The sequence below is a fragment of the Myxine glutinosa genome, chromosome 1, assembly GCF_964187855.1.
Source record: "Myxine glutinosa chromosome 1, kmMyxGlut1.1, whole genome shotgun sequence".
Taxonomy (NCBI): domain Eukaryota; kingdom Metazoa; phylum Chordata; class Myxini; order Myxiniformes; family Myxinidae; genus Myxine; species Myxine glutinosa.
In genome coordinates, this window is record NC_136261.1 from 150,267,529 (window position 1) to 150,286,311 (window position 18,783).

An 18,783-nucleotide genomic window follows, 5' to 3' on the forward strand; every position below is an offset into this window, starting at 1 on the left:
CTAGTGAAATGTCTGCGGTCGAACTTCGCCACTTATGGTATCCCCGACGAATTGGCATCTGACTGTGGGCCAGAATTCACGGCACATGACACCCAAGACTTCTTGCGTCGGTGGGGCGTTAACCATCGGTTGTCATCCACTGCCTTCCCACACAGCAACTGTCGTGCCGAGATCGCAGTCAAAACATCGAAAAGAATGATCACCGATAACACTGGTTCCAATGGTGAACTAGACACTGATCGGTTCCAACGTGCAATACTCCAGTACCGGAATGCACCGGATCAGGACACTAGGTTGTCTCCAGCCATGATCATCTTCAAGAGGCCAGTCAAGGACTTCATACCCATCATCCCAGGCAGATACTTGCCATCGGACACCTGGCGGGAAACACGCAACAATCGTGAGGAAGCTTTGCGCATTCGGCATGCCAGGGAGATCGAAAGACTCTCTGAACACACGACAAAACTACCTCCACTGGCCGTCGGGGACCATGTCCGGATCCAGAACCAGACCGGCCTGGAACCACGAAAATGGGACCGGACCGGAACCGTGATTGAGGTAAAACAATTCGATCAATACGTTGTCAAGGTGGATGGCTCCGGAAGAATCACTCTCCGGAATCGTAAGTTCCTGCGACGTTTTACGCCTTTCAGCATGACAACTCCCACTACGACTGGCAAAAGTGGCATGCTGCCAACCGTTATGCCAAGTGTTATGCCAATCGTACCGAAATACTTAATGTCTGGTACCCAACCCATCGCCGCTCCAAGAGTCTGTCTCAATCCTGTTACCACTCCCCAGAAGGGTGAACCCCAACATGTCATTGCGCCGGGCTTACCATCACAGACACTCCGCTCCACCACCGCGATGACACCACCCGCGAGAGTCGCTAACCAACCACATGTGCAGACCACCGCCACACCTCCACGGTCACTGCCTATTTCTGCCCCCTTGACGGTTCGGGTGATGATGGACCAGCTGGAGGGGACTCCGGCGTCGGACAGGGCGATAGTGAACCACCCACCGGAGACTCCCACAATGGACCAGGAAATTACGAACTGCCCTCAGAGGACTCCGACGATTGATCGGGTGGTGACGGGCCGCCCGAAGCGAATTTATCAAACCACCAGCCCGATTCAATTCAGTAGAATATCAATTATAAACTCATGTGATCCTTTTTCTCGGTCTCCAGTTTCGTTCTATTCTGTGTCACAATTGAACGTTTTTGGGAAAGGGAGATAGACAATTCTTGTATGGTGCTGTTCTCTATTGCGTTCTCATCTTGTGTAATACCGCGCATTGTTATTTGCATATTCTGTATCTATTATCTTATTCTAATATCTACCATCGCTTTCTTTGTCTTGCAGATTGATTGTTCATCGTTGTTGCTAATAAACCTGCATTCAATTGATACATTCTTGTTTACTACATGCTACCTTCATACTACATGCTACCTTCATACTGCATGCTACGTTCATACCACATACACACAAAATATGTCAAAGTACGTTGAACATCTGATGAACAAACTGACTCGTTTCAAGTTTCGTGGGGCGGCGGGAGTGTCACACCAACAAAGCCACAAGACTTCTTCCGGTGACTTCATTAGCTCGCATGGGAGCGATAGACGCATTGCTGGTCCAGGTTGTTTATATACGTCCGTGGAGCACGCAGGAAAGATCGGTCAGAGTTCATTTGTCGCCATTGCTCAAGGTAAGATGGCGGCGGGGTGGCATCGGCTCATCCAATTGAACGGCACGTGGCATGCTTTTTCCGGGATTGGAGCTGTTGTAGTTTTATTTTTCCTGTGAATGACCGCGTGCAGGATGTTTGCAAGCTACACGCGGTAATTATTTGATCCCACATTGAGTTATAAAGGTATTTTGCAAGAAAGTCATGACGTACGTCTCAACCGGATTTGTTCGTTGTCCTTGACTTGTGCAGGATGGCCATGGCGGCGTGCAGCCTGCGCGGATTGGCCGTGCCGTTGCTTCGACGATTCGATACCGGTAAGGATTTCTTGATCTTCGTTTGCAGAACGCACAGGCTATTCTTCGTGTGGTAAAGAGCTTCGCAATTCAAAAAACGAAGTAAAGATTATTACAGATGCTTGTGGATGACACCATATCATCGGTGATCCCCAACCTGACCCTGACTATAACTATAAGTATAAACGTTCTGGTCGATCACAGATTGTATCACAAAGCTCTCTGATGGACGGAAAGCCGGGTGTCCCTTGTGCTGGCATAACTTGAGGGGAAGTTAAAAGATCCCAGGGTGTCTTTCGTGAAGAGCAGGCTTGTTACCGCCGACAAAGTCAGGCCTGTCCTGCCAGTTCGTGAAAGACTTTTCTTTAAAATGTCCCTTGGCCGATCCCACAAGTCGGTGAGAATAATAATTGGCGGGGCTCAAGGAGTCGTCGACGGTCGACGTGAAGCAGCTCGGTAATTAATTAAAGGGAGTGTGGCTTACACATGATCCATGAATTCCTGAGTAGGCTTCCTTGGCTGAGACCTTGTTTTGTGTGTGGGTATGGGGCAGGGGGGAGGAGGGTCCAACATATTGTACACGTAACCATAGTTACGTGTACAGTCTGAATTCAGCACTTCATGGATGCCAGGATGATTTGACAGCCATTTATTTCACGGCCTTCCCTCGCAGCATACATAGGTCCGACAACGGGGGCAGGCTTGTAATTAGACCATGTTAATGAATCAAACAAAAGACCAAATGCAGCATTGGATACATCAGGAAGAACCCGAATAGGTAAAGAAAGAATCATCAGGAGGAACCTGGGAAGGATTCTGGTTTGGGCTTCTATTTATTCCTCGACCCTCAAACCCATCCTGGCACAACCAAGTGAGCCTTACAAAACCCATTTGCAAGAGTTCACTTCTGTGTTGACACATCGAGAAAGAAAGAGAGAAATTGAGAGTAAAAGAGATAAACTAGAACAGCACTCAGTAGAGAGTTTACCTCCGCCAGGTGAACAGTTTACGTTTTGTATCCTAGATTAGATCAGAAAGTCACAATACAGAATCACATTTAATCAAAATCATCCGTCCACAACTTTTTGAGATATCGTGATAAATATCGTTTTTTTGCCCCATCTCCCAATGGTGAATAATCACTTTTAAAATTATACTATCCGGATCCGGATCTTCACCAAAATTGAATCGATTCTTCCTTGTCACACACACACACAACCTGTCAACCAAGTTTCGTCCAATTCCGTCCATAACTTTTTGAGATATCCTCCTATATATCGTTTTTTGGCCTTATCTCCCAATGATGAATATGAATATGATAGAGATGAATATGAGTAGGTGAAGAATCACTTTAAAAATTCTACTAGCCGAATCCGGATCCGGATCTTCACCAAAATCGAATCTATTCTTCCTTGTCACAGACACAACCTGTCCAACAAGTTTCGTCCAAATCCGTCCATAACCTTTTGAGATATCCCGCTATATGTTGGTTTTAGCCCGATCTCTCAATGGTGAAGAATCACTTAAAAAATTTAAATAATTCTCATGTCCGAATCCATATTCAGATCTTCACCAAAATCTAATCATTTCGTCCTTGTCACATCCACCACCTCTCTGCCAAATTTTGTCCGAATCCGTCCACAACTTTGAGATATATTGTTGACAGACAAACGGACAGACAGGGGTGAAAACATAACCTCCATCCATCTTTGGTGGCGGAGGTAATTAAGCACACAATCTATATGATAATAGCGTAAGGACTCGACTTTGTTATCCCTTTTACGCCGCACCCAGTGACCCGATGCCCACGGCACTAATGGATTTACGATCTACGAACCGCGCACTTTGTTTATCACGTACAGCCATACTCGAAAAATCTGAATTAGCCGACGTTGTGGCCCAAAAGCATCCGATTAACTGCCGATACGACGCCATCTTACGACGCCATCGTATTGGCGTCTGCTGGGCGAAGGCGAAGCAAGCCGTCCGCTGATTGGACAGGCGAAGGCGAAAGCAAGCCGTCCACTGAGTGGACAATCCAGAGCATGCATTTGTGCCGGTGTCGGCGATCGTTGTTCATATACGCACTCTTCATTCTCATCTTTCTTCCTAACTCTTACTCGGACAAGCAAATCCCCTATGCCATCCATAATGGTACACTCTATCCATACACCACATCCTCCCTTCCGTGGATGTTCCACGGGTTTCGGCTAGTATAAACTAATACAATTCACCACAAGTTACAGTGAACTAAAAATAATTAATTTTTGCTGAAAACGTCGTTCATATACATTACAAAATATATTTGTACTTTATTATGTAATAAAAATGGATCACATTCATATTACTCACTGAAACGTGTGAGATGACCCGGCGTTGTGGAAAGCATGTCGGAATACCATCCCAAAGACATCAGCTCTGCTCACCGTTCGTTTCTCAACAAAAGGGTTTTCAATTTTCTCTCAAAAACCCATTGCTTGATTGACTTTTAAATCTAGCACAAGTAATAAGCACATGAGTCAAGGAGTAGACATTAAAATAAATGCAAGTACGGTATTATGAATTGTTCAATCGTGTGTACTGTGCGTGTGTTCATGCACATGCACAACACGTCGGAAAACAAAGAAAGGGCCAGGAGAGCTGGCATTATGGCCTCGCCAAAGGCCTACAGCTTACCGGAATGGAAATCGCCAAGAAGGCTGAGAGGTCCCTGCTCCATCTCTCGCACTTCAGCAATATCGGTCGGGAGCGTATGAAGGAGAGCTGCTCCGGTTCCTACACTAGTTCCGGGTTCCGTACTGGTACCCATAGCGGTCCCAATATTGGCCCCAATACCGTTGGAAGTTTCAGACAGCTCCCTCGTTCCAGTCAGTAATCCGTTTCCAGCTGCAGTCCCAGCTCTTGTTCCGGAATCCGGCTCCACCAACAGTCCCAGGTTGTATTTTTGCTTTAGGGTTGCTGCATACTTTGTGCTTGGGTGATGTGGGTAGTGGCTATGGGTGTGGCAAGCCCCGCCAAGACCAAGTGGGGGAACTAAAGGTTTACCAGACTGGGAGGAACGAGGTCCCCCTGCTTGCTGTTTCTTTTTACCTTCTTCCATGTTTATTCATTGATTCAGGAATACCTAATTGTTGTAACGGCGTTTATTTGACCGCGTGATGAAGGAATGCTTCTCAAATGAATTTTCTTTTGTTCAGTGTTCCTGGTGCGAGCTCGACTGCAGAGTACGCAGGAGTTGCCTGTGCAACCCAAGTAAGAAATGTCGATTAATGTTCACTTCTCTGTGATGATGTCAACATAACTTTGAGGTCTTTGGATGGTTTTTCTTTGCTACTTCAGAGCTACATGTTTTCTCTTTCATTACCTCCGCCACCAAAGGTGGATGGAGGTTATGTTTTCACCCCTGTCTGTTTCTTCATCTGTGAACAAAATATCTCAAAAAGTTGTGGATGAATTCAAACGAAATTTGGCAGAGGTGTAGTGTATGTGATACGGACTAAATGATTAGATTTAGGTGAAGATGCGGATTCGGCTACTAGAATTTTAAAAGTGATTCTTCACCATTGGGAGACGGGGACAAAAACGATACGTAGCAGGATATCTCAAAAATGTATGGACGGATTCAGACGAAACTTGGTGGACAGGTTGTGTGTGCGACAAGGACTAATCGATTCGATTTTGGTGAAGATCTGCAAATGGATTCGGATATGATAATTATTTAATATGTAAGTGATTCTTCACCATTGAGAGATTGGGTGAAAAGCGATGTATAACATGATATTTTAAAACGTTATGGACGAGTTATGATTAAACTTGGTGGATGAGTTGGTTTGGTGACAAGAACAAGCCGATTTGATTTTGGTTCAGGTCAGAATCCAGATCCGACCTATCAGTGGATACAAAACAAACTGTTCAGCCTGGCGGACGTATGCGCTCTACCGAGTGCCGTTCTAGTTTATTTTATTTTTTGTACACCGCACCTCTCCGATGCCATCTCCAGGCGCTGCAAATCGTCATTGCCAGGCACCGAAGGGGGCTCGGCAATGACACACGCTGAAAGGGAGTACTCAGTTTTCACTCTGGTTGTTTGTTTGTTTGTTGTACACCGCTCCTTTCCTATGCCATCTCCATGCATTGCAAAACGTCATTGCCAGGCACCGAAGGGGGCTCGGCTGTGACGCACGCTGAAAGGGAGTACTCAGTTTTCACTCTAGTTGTTTGTTTGTTGGACACCGCACCTTTCCTATGCCATCTCCAGGCATTGCAAAACGTCATTGCCAGGCACCGAAGGGGGCTCGGCTGTGACGCACGCTGAAAGGGAGTACTCAGTTTTCACTCTAGTTGTTTGTTTGTTGGACACCGCACCTTTCCTATGCCATCTCCAGGCATTGCAAAACGTCATTGCCAGGCACCGAAGGGGGCTCGGCTGTGACGCATGCTGAAAGGGAGTACTCAGTTTTCACTCTGGTTGTTTGTTTGTTTGTTGTACACCGCTCCTTTCCTATGCCATCTCCATGCATTGCAAAACGTCATTGCCGGGCACCGAAGGGGGCTCGGCTGTGACGCATGCTGAAAGGGAGTACTCAGTTTTCACTCTAGTTGTTTGTTTGTTGGACACCGCACCTTTCCTATGCCATCTCCAGGCATTGCAAAACGTCATTGCCAGGCACCGAAGGGGGCTCGGCAATGACACACGCTGAAAGGGAGTACTCAGTTTTCACTCTGGTTGTTTGTTTGTTTGTTGTACACCGCACCTCTCCGATGCCATCTCCAGGCGCTGCAAATCGTCATTGCCAGGCACCGAAGGGGGCTCGGCTGTGACGCATGCTGAAAGGGAGTACTCAGTTTTCACTCTAGTTGTTTGTTTGTTGGACACCGCACCTTTCCTATGCCATCTCCAGGCATTGCAAAACGTCATTGCCAGGCACCGAAGGGGGCTCGGCTGTGACGCACGCTGAAAGGGAGTACTCAGTTTTCACTCTGGTTGTTTGTTTGTTTGTTTTCTTGGTTGTTTGTTTGTTTGTTTGTCCGGGCGATATCTCAGCCATCCTTTGAGCTAGGAAGCTGAAATTTCGGCACAATAGTGAGCAAGTCCTTTGTCAAAAACCGTATTTTTTGTTTTTTGATTAATCAATTAATTGAGGAGTTATTTAATTATTAGCAATTAATTAAGTACTTATTTAATTAATCAAATTTCCTTTCTCTTCTGGGCATTATCTCTGGTACCTTTTGAGCGAGGAAGCTGATATTTGGACATGCTAATGACCAAGTGATTTTGCTGCAAAGGATATTTTTGATTTATTAATTAATTAATTAATTAAGTGATTAATTATTTAATTATTCGATTAATGACTAAATTTTTTTTGTTTAAGTTACAGATTCTGATGAAATGGTGGTGGTTTATGTATTCTATTAGCCAATTGATTAACTATTTAATTTTTTTATGATTATTATTTATTTATTTTCCTGTTGGTTCAGCGGTTAGGGTGCCAGCTTGGGATCCTAGGATCCTGGGTTCGAGTCCCGCTCGATCGCTGAATTAATGCCAGGGGGGTTGATTCAGCCTGTCATCCTTCCGAGGTCGGCAAATTGAGTACCAGCTTGCTGGGATGAATGATCACGGTGTGTACCCTGATTTAGAATAGGTACACCGTATCCCTGCGCATCGTAAGAGCGTGACCAAGGGTTGGCGTCAGGAAGGGCATCCGGCCATAAAAACCATTGCCTCAAAAAGGGAACCATGATTGTCATGGGGCCCGCAAGGCTAACCCCCGCTCTAGCGGGGAAAATGGCCTTAAAACGATCATTCATTCATTCTTCTCATCTGGGCAATATCTCAGGCACCTTTTGAGCTCGGAAGCTAATATTTGGACATGACAGTGACCAGGTGATGTGGCCATAAAATATATTTTTGATTTATTGATTAATCATTTCATTGATTAATTATTTATTGATTAATCAATAAAAAAAAATTTATTTTTAATTAATTACTTATTTAATTACATTTCTAAAAGATACATCTTCAGATGAAGCACTGGTGGTTTAGTTATGCTATTAGCCAATTGATTAAGAAAATATTTTGTGAAGATTTTTTATTGATTTTAATTATATAATTAATCAATCAATTATTGTACACCTCTCCCTCCCAATGCACTCTCTTTGAGCTGCACTGCGGTATTGCCGGGCGCCGGAGGCCCCGGCAATGCCGCGCTGTGGGATATTTAATTATTTGGCATGGGGGCGGTGTACTTTGAATATATCTTTACTTGTTTGTTTGCTTTCTTGCTTTCTTGTTTGTCCAGGCTATATCTCAGCCATCCTTTGAGCTAGGAAGCTGAAATTTTGGCACAATAGTGAGCAAGTACTTTGTCAAAAATGGTATTTTTTGTTTTTTGATTAATCGATTAATTGAGGAGTTATTTAATTATTAGCGATTAATTAAGTGTGTTGGGCTAGCGGCTAGCGGCTAGTGTTGGGCTGGCGGCTAGGGTGCCAGCTTAGGATCCTGGGTTCGAATCCCGGTCGATCGCTGAATTAACGCCAGGGGGATTGACTCAGCCTGTCATCCTTCCGAGGTCGGCTAATTGAGTACCAGTTCACTGGTAATACCCTGTTTGTCGTTAAAGGCGGCAAAAAGGGTTGGCGTCAGGAAGGGCATCCGGCCGTAAAACATTGCTTCAAAAAGGGGACCGAAAAACAACAACAACCACGGTTCCCGAAAAAGGCCAACCCCCGTCTTGCGGGGAAAAATGGCTAAAGGTGGTTATTATTTATATATATATAATTAAGTACTTATTTAATTAATTAAATTTACTTTCTTATTTGGCCAATATTTCAGGTACCTTTTAAGTTGGGAAGCTGATATTTGGACATGCCAATTACCAGGTGATTTGGCTGCAAAGGCTATTTTAGATTTATTAATTAATCAATTAATCGATTAATTATTTAATTGTTTGATTAATGACTAAAAAATTTTTTGTTTTAATTTACAGATTCTGATGAAATGGTGGTGGTTTATGTGTTCTGTGACCGAATTGATTGATAATTACATTTTTTAATGATTATTATTTATTTATTTTCATTATTAATCATTTATTTATTTTCCTTCTCATTTGCCAATATCTCAGGCACCTTTTGAGCTAGGAAGCTAATATTTGGACATGACAGTGACCAAGTGATGTGGCTATCAAGGATATTTTTGATTTATTGATTAATCATTTAAACAATTAATTATTTATTGATTAATCAATTAATTATTTAATTTTTTATTAATGACTTATTTAATTAAATTTCTAAAAGATACATCTTCGGATGAAGCACTAGTGGTTTAGTTATACTATTAGCCAATTGATTAAGAAAATATTTTGTGATAATCTTTTATTGATTTTAATTATACAATTAATCAATCAATTATTGCACACCTCTCCCTCCCAATGCAGTCTCATAGAGCTGCACTGCGGTATTGCCGGGTGCCGGAGGCCCCGGCAATGCCGCGCTGTGGGATATTTAATTATTTGGCATGGGGGCGGTGTACTTTGAATGTATCTGTACTTGTTTTCCTATTTTTTTTTCCCCTTCATAAATATATGCTTGTTTCCAGATATGCAGCCATTACTTCCTTGACACAGCCACCATGGAAAAAGGTCATATTACCAAATCCAGAGGAGGAAATTCTTCATCATAAAGGTAGAGTATGAACCTGTAGTATTGTCACAATAATGGCTTGGGGGTTAAAATGTTTTTTATGATAGATATTTATGTCCTTACATATGTGTTTATATTAGTGGTTTTTTATTTGTCTGAATAGGAATTGCCAGGAACGATCATGGAAAAAAAGCATTACTGCCATTTGCCCCACCCTCTCCCCCTCCCAATTCCTCTCTATTCATATATCCTTCCTGCGATTGGATGCTTTGGTCATCTGTTATGTTGACCGGGTTAATGCCCAATCAGATCATTGTGGTTAGTTGGACCTGTGTGCACAACGTTTCCTCGTGCTATTTGAACGTAGTCATTCACCCATCGATTGCTCGGTTGCCAGCAAGTCATGACTGCTCTGGACAGGATGTATGAGACACCTGTGCAAGACCTTTGAGAAGCAAGTGCCAATGAGATCATCATCTGATCATGTCATCCAATCACAGACGAGTAATGATGTCACAAAACCTCAATGTAATTATGCGGATGGTGTCGCCTGGAGAGTGTTGGAAGTCGGGCTCTGAGAGGGCTGGTCAGAAGCGTCTCCATACTCGGCAAGCCCCTCGTCTCCATGCATGAGGGTAGCCAAGGAGATGGGATAAAAGACTTGCTGAGACACAAGTAATGGTTTGTGCTTTCGGACCGCTGATACGCTAAATTCTACCATTACATTAATGATGATGATAATCATTCAATTAGTAATTTAAATCACCTTCAAAACTGCTCGGTACACCATTGGGAAGGATGCAGACATGACACGTGAGTGACTGCCATCGGTTTCCTGACATTTTAAGTTCTCACGACTTTGTGCTGTGCCATGTGGCGCTCTGGTCATGCGACAATGTATGAGCAGGAAGGTATATGTAACATCTCGTTCAGCAGTCTAGGATTTAGAGTAAAAGGTAAAAATCATCTAGTAAAAGGGCTGTATCGGGTTTCAGAGCAATTGGTTGGTAAATAAGGGACGAGTCGGGATCCGCAGTTTCAGCTGTTTTCTTGCTGGATCCGCAGTTTCAATGTTCTGATCTCACCATAATCTAGGTGGTGGCTCAACAGTTAAGGCGGTACAATCTTAAGGCGATACAAAAGAAATGAGTTCAAGTCCCTGCCATTCCAAAACAGCATCAATTGGGTTGACTCAGCCTGTCATCCTTCCGAAGTCATCAAAATGAGTACCTCGCTAGGAGTGAGCCAGGTGAGTATCTTGTGTTCGAGTGGTACCCGTCCAGGATGGTAACCCCTCGTCAATGACACTGCCTCGGCAGCCTTATGCACCTCATGGCACGAGAGGGGCATCCTATTCTCACCAAATCCAAGATGATAGTGACATCACTCTTAAAAACAATCATTATTTTGTTGGGACATGCAAGGAAAGGTTCTGATGCCTGTTGTTTTGATTTACTGTGAAAGATTGCAAATTCTGATTCATTGTAGAGGTCATCCAGCAAGCGAACACGATGATATCGGAGCGAGACTACGGCCGTCTTTTTGCCGTCGTGCAGTTTGCTGCCCGCCAGTGGAAGGTGACTGCAGAAGACTTGATTCTGATTGAGGCGCCATTGCAGGCTGAGTGCGGAGACCGTATCTGCATGGAGAAGGTGATTGTTCTGATATCTGCCCCCCCCCTCCCCCTCCCCCAATTATATCATTTGGTTTGTGAAGATTAGCTTGGACAGCATTATTAACTATGATTCAAATGGCCAGAGGAAATTGGGGTAGAATTCTTCAAAATGATGGCTGTAAATACACCTGAAGTCCATTTCTTAGTTACCTCCACCACCAAAGGTGGATCGAGGTTGTTTTTGTTTGTCTGTGAGCAGGATATCTCAAACATTTATGGATGGATTTGGACAAAATTCGGTGGAAAGGTTGGGTGTGTGGACCAGGCCAAAATGATTCGATTTTGGTGAAGATCCAGATCCGGATCCTATTTTAAAAAATCATTTCTAAGTGATTCTCCCCCAAAAAGTTGTGGACGAGTTATAACAGAATTATGTGTGGTAGTTGGTGAAGTGACGAGAACAAACTGATTCCATTTTGGTTCAGGTCTGGATGCAGATCCGGCCTAGCAGTGGGATACAAAACGTAAACCATTCAGTCTGGCAGTGGTATGCGCTCTCCCGAGTGCATTTCTAGTTTGTTGATGAAATTTAGGACAATTGGTCTTGATTTGTTATTCTCACCCATTCCCGAAGGTGTGGGTTTGTCCCGTCTGTCTGCAGATCTTCTTTAATATAGATCGTTCATTCTCAGATCTATTGTAATCTATATGCCCTGGGGTTGCGCTGCATTGTTAAATGCTCCGTCTTGTAACACCGGGAGTGACGCTACGCCATAAACATTTACATAAGAGAGAACTGGGGTCTTCCCCTTACGCAGAACCCCTGGGAATATGAATTGTATTGAATGCCAGAAACCATTGATCTCTATACTAACTTGATAGGAGGGGAAGATCATTTGTTGATGCCATTTGTCCGCCATCTTTGCTCTCCCAAAACGAATGATTTTGACTGTTAGTAATTGAGGTGAATGCTACTTACCGACGAAATGTGATTCCTCTTCTCCTTTGATCACGACCATCACGGCTTTCACAACTGTAAGCAGTTTACAATGGCATTTCATGAATACGATGGCAATGCTTTTTTTCAAGCCGGGAATGGGCTAAAATCAAGTGGGAAATGAGAAACGTCAAGTGGGAAGGTGGAATTTTCATAGGAAATGTGCAACTTGAAGCAAGTATTTATATTGACACAAACGGGATTTTCTGTGTTGTGGGAGGAGGAATATATGGCAGATGAAGTGCTTCTGATGGCTTCAGGACTGCCCGACCAATTAACGTCAGGCACCCTTTCCAGTTATTATCGAGATCGGTGCCAGAAACCCTCCCATGCACACCTCAAATACAACCACAGGTTTTCAACTTATTGCATCCCCCAGTTCAGGAGTGCATGTAAATCAAACGAACACGCAGAGACACCTGTAAAATGATGGGATGACTGTGATAACTGACCCCGCAGTATATAATGGTGTATATTGAAGACTGTGAATATAGCGTTGCAAATGTCACTATTTTCGTTTTAGAGGTGAAGCTGTTTATGATGCATTTTGGTTTATGACTCGATATACAGTATGCAGTAGGGAACCTGGTGTTGGCTTCGCGGTTAAGGTGCCGGCTTGGGATCCTCGGATCCCGAGTTCGAATCCCAGTCAATTGCTGAATTAATGCCAGGGGGGTTGACTCAGCCTGTCATCCTTCTGAGGTCGGCAAATTGAGTACCAGTTCACTGGTAATTCCCTGTGTGTCGCAAGAGGCGACTGACAGGGTTGGTGGCAGGAAGGGCATCCGCCATCCGGCCATAAAACATTGTTTCAAAAAGGGGACCAAGGTGCCCAAAAAAGGCCAACCCCTGCTCTGCGGGGAAAATGGCCTCTAAAGGTGGTTCTATACAGTATGTGGTAGACACTTAAACGACTTGATATCAAGGTGTTGCACTGCTCTTGTCATTGAACCAGGTGAACCAATACTGTTTGTGGGTTTGTTGCCAGCTATCATCCCCCGACAATTGCTCGCATTGTTTAAGTTGTTGCGTTTTAAAATTGCCGATTATAAAACACTTGTTGGGAAATCAACGATTGGAAGCCATAGTCACTTTGGGGCCACATGGTAATCTCTTGGACTTTAACTGAGCTGCAGCCTAACTGTAGCGAAAAAAAATGATCTTCAAAGTGGTCCTGGGTTAATGTTCATGGAGGTATAGATCTTAGCTGGGGTAAATGCCGTCGCATCAGTTTTCATGTAATGGTGCTCGTGCAGCTCAATGGATAGGCCTTCTGACTGTGAAGCTGGCCTTTATAAGAGCAAGGATTAACAAGTGAAGCCTATGCCCTGATGTTTTTTCCATTGCTCGTTCAGGTTTTGCTTGTCGGCGGAGGCAATTTCACACTCCTTGGGCGCCCGTTACTGAAGTGAGTGCTGCTTTATTTGAGTGAGTGAGTGAGTGCTTATCCCCAACATCTCCGTTCCTTCACCAGCGAGATCTCAACTACCTCAGGCCAGATTCATAGCACGTTGACCAACCAGAATGACAACACACTGGACATTTTCAAAGCGAGTAAAATTGTCTCTCCAAACATGTCGGACCATGCTGCTTCGCACTTCTGCAAATGGGAAACTTGAAGTTTGGTTCTAGCTTGAACGATTTTAGAACTTGCTTGTGGAGGAAAAATCATCTTTATGTGGATCTGGGATTAGGGTCACCTGTGTGTTGGACACATGTTATACGGCACACCACCAAGGCTGTTTCCGATGTTTGATCAAAAACATCGCAGCTGAAGGCTGGAAACATAATGTTTTTGGGTTGTCCGTCTGTTATCGTTATTTTTTCTTGCCATGATAACTTGGAACCATTGAAGGCATTTCGACCAAATTTGGCACAATGATGAACTGAAATACAATGATGAACTGCTTATCCCCAACATAAAAAAATAAAAAAATGGGGAATATTGTAATCGGCTCCATCTGTCCTGTCTGTCTGCATCTGTTCGTCCATCTGTCTGTCGGTCACACTATCTCCTAAACGGTTGGCCAGAAATTCACCAAACTTGCTAGTTATTATCACCACATGGCAAGAATATCCTGGAGCACGAGTATAATTTTTGGCCCTGCCCCCTTGGGTGCAGTCAATTATCTCAAAATGTAATTATGGGTAGATTTCAAACATTTTAAAATGAAACTTTGCATATGCAGTCAACATTGGACGCGTGCAATATGTAACGATTTTTTTGGATTTGACCCCGGGTTCATGCCTTCAGAGGGTGAGGGTTTGGGGGTGAGGGGGTGGGTCACAGGTGGCAAAACAGAAAAAAAAAATTCACTCACAATTTGATATTGGGTTATTCCTGGTGAAACTTTTTGCCATCTTTCAATTTTGCTTTAGTAAGGGAAGCATGGGGATTTACGATGGCGCGCCATCGATTTCGCTCTGGTTTTGGATTATTTTTATTGCAAGGGATCACTAAATGCAACTCCTACTTTACAGCAAGTTAACAAGTAGTGAACAACTACTTAATTAGTTAGTCCAGAATAAAACCTGGATAATCTGAGGTGAACTCATTACATTACCTCCGCCACCAAAGGTGGATGGAGGTTATGTTTTCACCCCTGTCTGTCTGTTTGTTTGTTTGTCTGTCTGTTTGTTTGTCTGTCTGTCTGTGAACAAGATATCTCAAAAGTGTATGTGGCAAGGACAAAATGATTCGATTTTGGTGAAGATCCGGATTTGGATCTGCCTAGTAGAATCTTTTAAGTGATTCTTCACCATTGGGAGATAGGGCCAAAGACGATATATAGCAGGTTATCTCAAAAATTTGTGGACAGATTTGGACGAAACTTGATGGACAGGTTGTGTGTGCGCCAAGGACGAATCATTTCGATTTTGGTGCAGATCTGAATATGGATTCGGATATGATAATTATTTAATATGTAAGTGATTCTTCACCATTGAGTGATAAGGCTAAAACTGATACATAGCACGATATCTCAAAAAGTTACAAACGGATTTGGACGAAACTTGGTGGACAAGTTGGGTAGGTGACAAGAACAAGCCGATTAGATTTTGGTTCAGGTTTGAATCCAGATCCGGCCTGTCAGTGGGATACAAAACATAAAATGTTCAGCTTGGCGGACGTATGCGCTCTACTGAGTTTTCAAAGGTGGTGCATGAGCCAATAATTTGGGGGAAACTCATGCACCACCATTTCAAAATGACGCGTGTTTGTAATCACATTTATCTGCTTCATTATCTTTTAGCTACTTGTGTTAATCAAGCAAGCTTGTTGTATTTGTGCCATACGTGTTGAGTTGACATTCGACGAATGACCTACAGCACATGTTTCTCCTGCATAACACTTTGGAGTTACATCGGAAGCTAATGCTGGAACAAGGAGCAAGCACTCTATTTCAAACTTGGCTATTGGTTATCTTGTGCTGTGTTACCAGAAAGGACTTGGTGCGGGTGGAGGCAACCATTATAGAGAAGACAGAGACGTGGCCAAAAATATCCTTTCACTACAAAGCTCGGAAAAGAGAGCAACGCAAACATGGTAGGTTCATTATGTGCCCTTTTGTGCCAGAGATCTGCTAAAATTCGATGTGTGTAATGTGCTTTATCGTTGTGAGCTACGCAAACTGGGTGCATTTCAAACATCCTGGCGTGTTGACAGAAACCTCCGGATGAGACACAACTACACCCAATGGCCACCGCCACACACCACAGTCATGATTTTAAATATGGCTGAACTAAAACCTTTCCTCGCAGGCTGCGTCGAGTGGTGGCCACAGGCCTAGGAATTGGCAGGGCTATTCTCTCTCCATTTATCAAATGAGGTTTCAGTAGTTTCACTTTCCAAGTCCAAATGAACCTGATTATTCGCGCAACAAGATGGCGGCAACACTGGACAGGCCGTTCCTTAATAAATAAATAATTGATTACACATACCGGTACCATACCATGATTACACATACTGGAGATGCGATAATAAACGACAATAAATCACTTTCTTTCCCCTTGAGTCCCAAACACACTCGCTCACACAACCGGGCAATGGTTTAAAGGATATAGGAGTGCGAGACCGGCCTGCAACCACAACAGGCCACGTGGAAAGCCTGTGAAGACAGGGCAGGGGAGCTAACCAGTATGAGAGAAATCGGCAGCTTCAAGGGACGGCAGCTGGAGAATTATTTACTTCTTCCACAAGCCTCATTTTTGCATTGAAAATACAAATGCTACTGCATAATAATAATTTTTAGTTTTGGAATGTGCCATTCACACAGGTTATCCACACAGGTCCCACACCCTTGCTGTATCATTCTGAAAATAGAACCAACAACATACATTTCATGTCTTAACAACACCGTGCCAAATTCATCTGTAACAAGGATATCCTAAGCAATGGAATTTGCATTACAACTTTACTCTGGTTGGAATTGCTGTTTTGATGTACCGGTGGGCAAGCACATTGGACAAGCGTAATTCCACGCATCTGCCCTGCAGTTTTGAACCGATGATGTCACACCTTCCTTAAATCATGCTCGTTCTTGTTTCTTGCTCATTCCTGGTGTTGATTTAAATTTTGAAAATTCCATCTGACCATGCACACACTGCCCTCTTTTGGACTGCAGAGAAACAAGTGGACAAGAACCACACTCGAACAACATCAGGACGTTTGTGCTCTCTGTAAAAGCCACCTGCCATTGATTACATACCTTTGCCATGGGATTGGTGTTCGCCATTTTTCCATTCATCATTGGATGGTTGTTCGTGTTCTATGCGTCTCTCTTGCTATCAAATGCCATTCCATCCAATTCTGTTCGTTAATGTCATTCATAACCTGTTAATGTTGATCAATTTCTCCATTTTGAACCCTGCAGCGAGGAAAGGCTTCCAGAGATTAGAAAAGATGCGAACACATGTAGTGGAGGTTGGCAAGTGGTAGTGACTTTAGGGTAACTTGTGACCACCAGAGGTGGTGGGTGGAGGATGGCGAGAGCAGGTTGAGAAAGACTGAATGAAAAAAAGTGATACACAGTTGTGAGACACCCTTCCTGTCTGCCTGTCTGTGAGGGTGACAAAAGTCCTGCACCTCATCCACCTGGTGAAAATCAGTGAGTCTGAGGACCTTTTCAAAGTACGGAAAGATTGCAATTCTTTGTTTTATTGGGTCATTCACAATTTACCTACACACCAGAATCAAGGGGGATTGAGAAAAGGGGAGGGAAAAGGAAGGAAGGTGAGAATGGGCAGGGAATGAATAAAAGTTGCACCTTTTTGCACAAGGTTTGTGTGGAACTGTCAGTTGGTACTTCTCAGACAATGGCGTTGTTCCATCACAGTGCCGCTATCATATGAATATCACAGTTTGGCTGATATTCCATCAATTTCCTTCCCATTATCTCTGCCATCGAAGGTGGGTGGACGTTGTTTTCACCCGTCTGTCTGTCTCCCTGTGAGCAGCATATCTCAACAAGCTTTGGGCTAAACTTGGTGGACAGGTTGTGTGTGTGACAAGGACAAATTGATTAGATTTTGGTGAAGATTCAAATCCGGACACTATCATTTTTAGATTCTACACCATTGAGTGATCGGGCCAAAAACGATAAATAGCATGATATTTCAAAACGTTGTGGACGGATTATGAATAAACTTGGTGGATGAGTTGGTTTGGTGACAAGAACAAGCCGATTAGATTTTGGTTCAGGTCCGAATCCAGATCCGACCTATCAGTGGGATACAAAATGGAAACCGTTTAGCCTGGCGGAGGCATGCGCTCTACCGAGGGCTGTTTTAGTATTTGTCAACTGGCTTTATGTCTGAATGATAGTCTGATTTTGAAGTGGTCTCGGCACTTATAGCAGAGATGCATTTTAAATGTTGGACGCATGCGACGAGGCACGAGTTGCGACCTGATAAACTAACCTGCTTTCAGTGATGAAGTTATGAATGAGTTGCTGTTTTCCATTTAATTGTGTGTGTTGTGCCCATGCAGTGATAGCAACCCCTCAGACAGTGCTGAGGATTAACTCAATAGACATCGCCCCTACTCTGAGGTGAGGACAACCAGCCAGCTCGTCTCACCTGCCCGGCTCGACCCAACGACAGCTGTGGCAAGCAACGTGTACAGTCGCTATGTCTGTAAAGAATGCAGACCTTTTATTATTGCAATAAAACGACTATTGGAATCTCGTTTCATTGCCAAGTTAATGCTGCAGGAGTTGTTGCTGCTTGATTACAGGTGCAGAGAAGTGACGCACCACAACTGCTGAAAGCCTTGACGACTTGTCCGGCGTATTTAGTCGACAGTGGGATGAAGCCGTCCCCTCAACATGGTCCGTTCTGTTTTTTTGTTTTTTTGGGGATACAAGATCGAGGCTCGTGAAAGAGCTAACATTAATCACACAAAAAGTCAACCGACATATAAAACACAAAATAAGGGGAGTGGAACACAAGATGGGGAGAGAGGGGGAAGGACACAAACACAACATTTGAGAGCAAGACACCGAGAGAAATGTGGGAGGGCTTGGGGGGAGGTGGGAGAGGTT

The 18,783-nt window shown here is 43.7% G+C and overlaps 1 protein-coding gene across 3 annotated transcripts; it reads left to right on the forward strand.

The window, feature by feature from the left end:
- Nucleotides 1–1,599: 1,599 nt before the first annotated feature.
- MRPL21 (mitochondrial ribosomal protein L21) lies at nucleotides 1,600–18,423 on the forward strand. 3 transcript variants are annotated; one of them, XM_078778473.1, is made up of 8 exons: nucleotides 1,656–1,713; nucleotides 1,945–2,009; nucleotides 5,186–5,240; nucleotides 9,589–9,674; nucleotides 11,121–11,284; nucleotides 13,600–13,652; nucleotides 15,685–15,788; nucleotides 18,231–18,423. In XM_078778473.1, exons 2-8 carry the CDS (start codon nucleotides 1,946–1,948, stop codon nucleotides 18,293–18,295), a joined length of 591 nt encoding a protein of 196 aa, XP_078634599.1. In that variant the 5' UTR covers nucleotides 1,656–1,713; nucleotide 1,945; the 3' UTR covers nucleotides 18,296–18,423. The 3 variants fall into 3 exon arrangements, with proteins under 3 accessions (XP_078634590.1, XP_078634599.1, XP_078634596.1); XM_078778470.1 differs by having other exon boundaries at nucleotides 1,704–1,846; XM_078778464.1 differs by lacking the exon at nucleotides 5,186–5,240 and having other exon boundaries at nucleotides 1,600–1,713.
- Nucleotides 18,424–18,783: the final 360 nt, after the last annotated feature.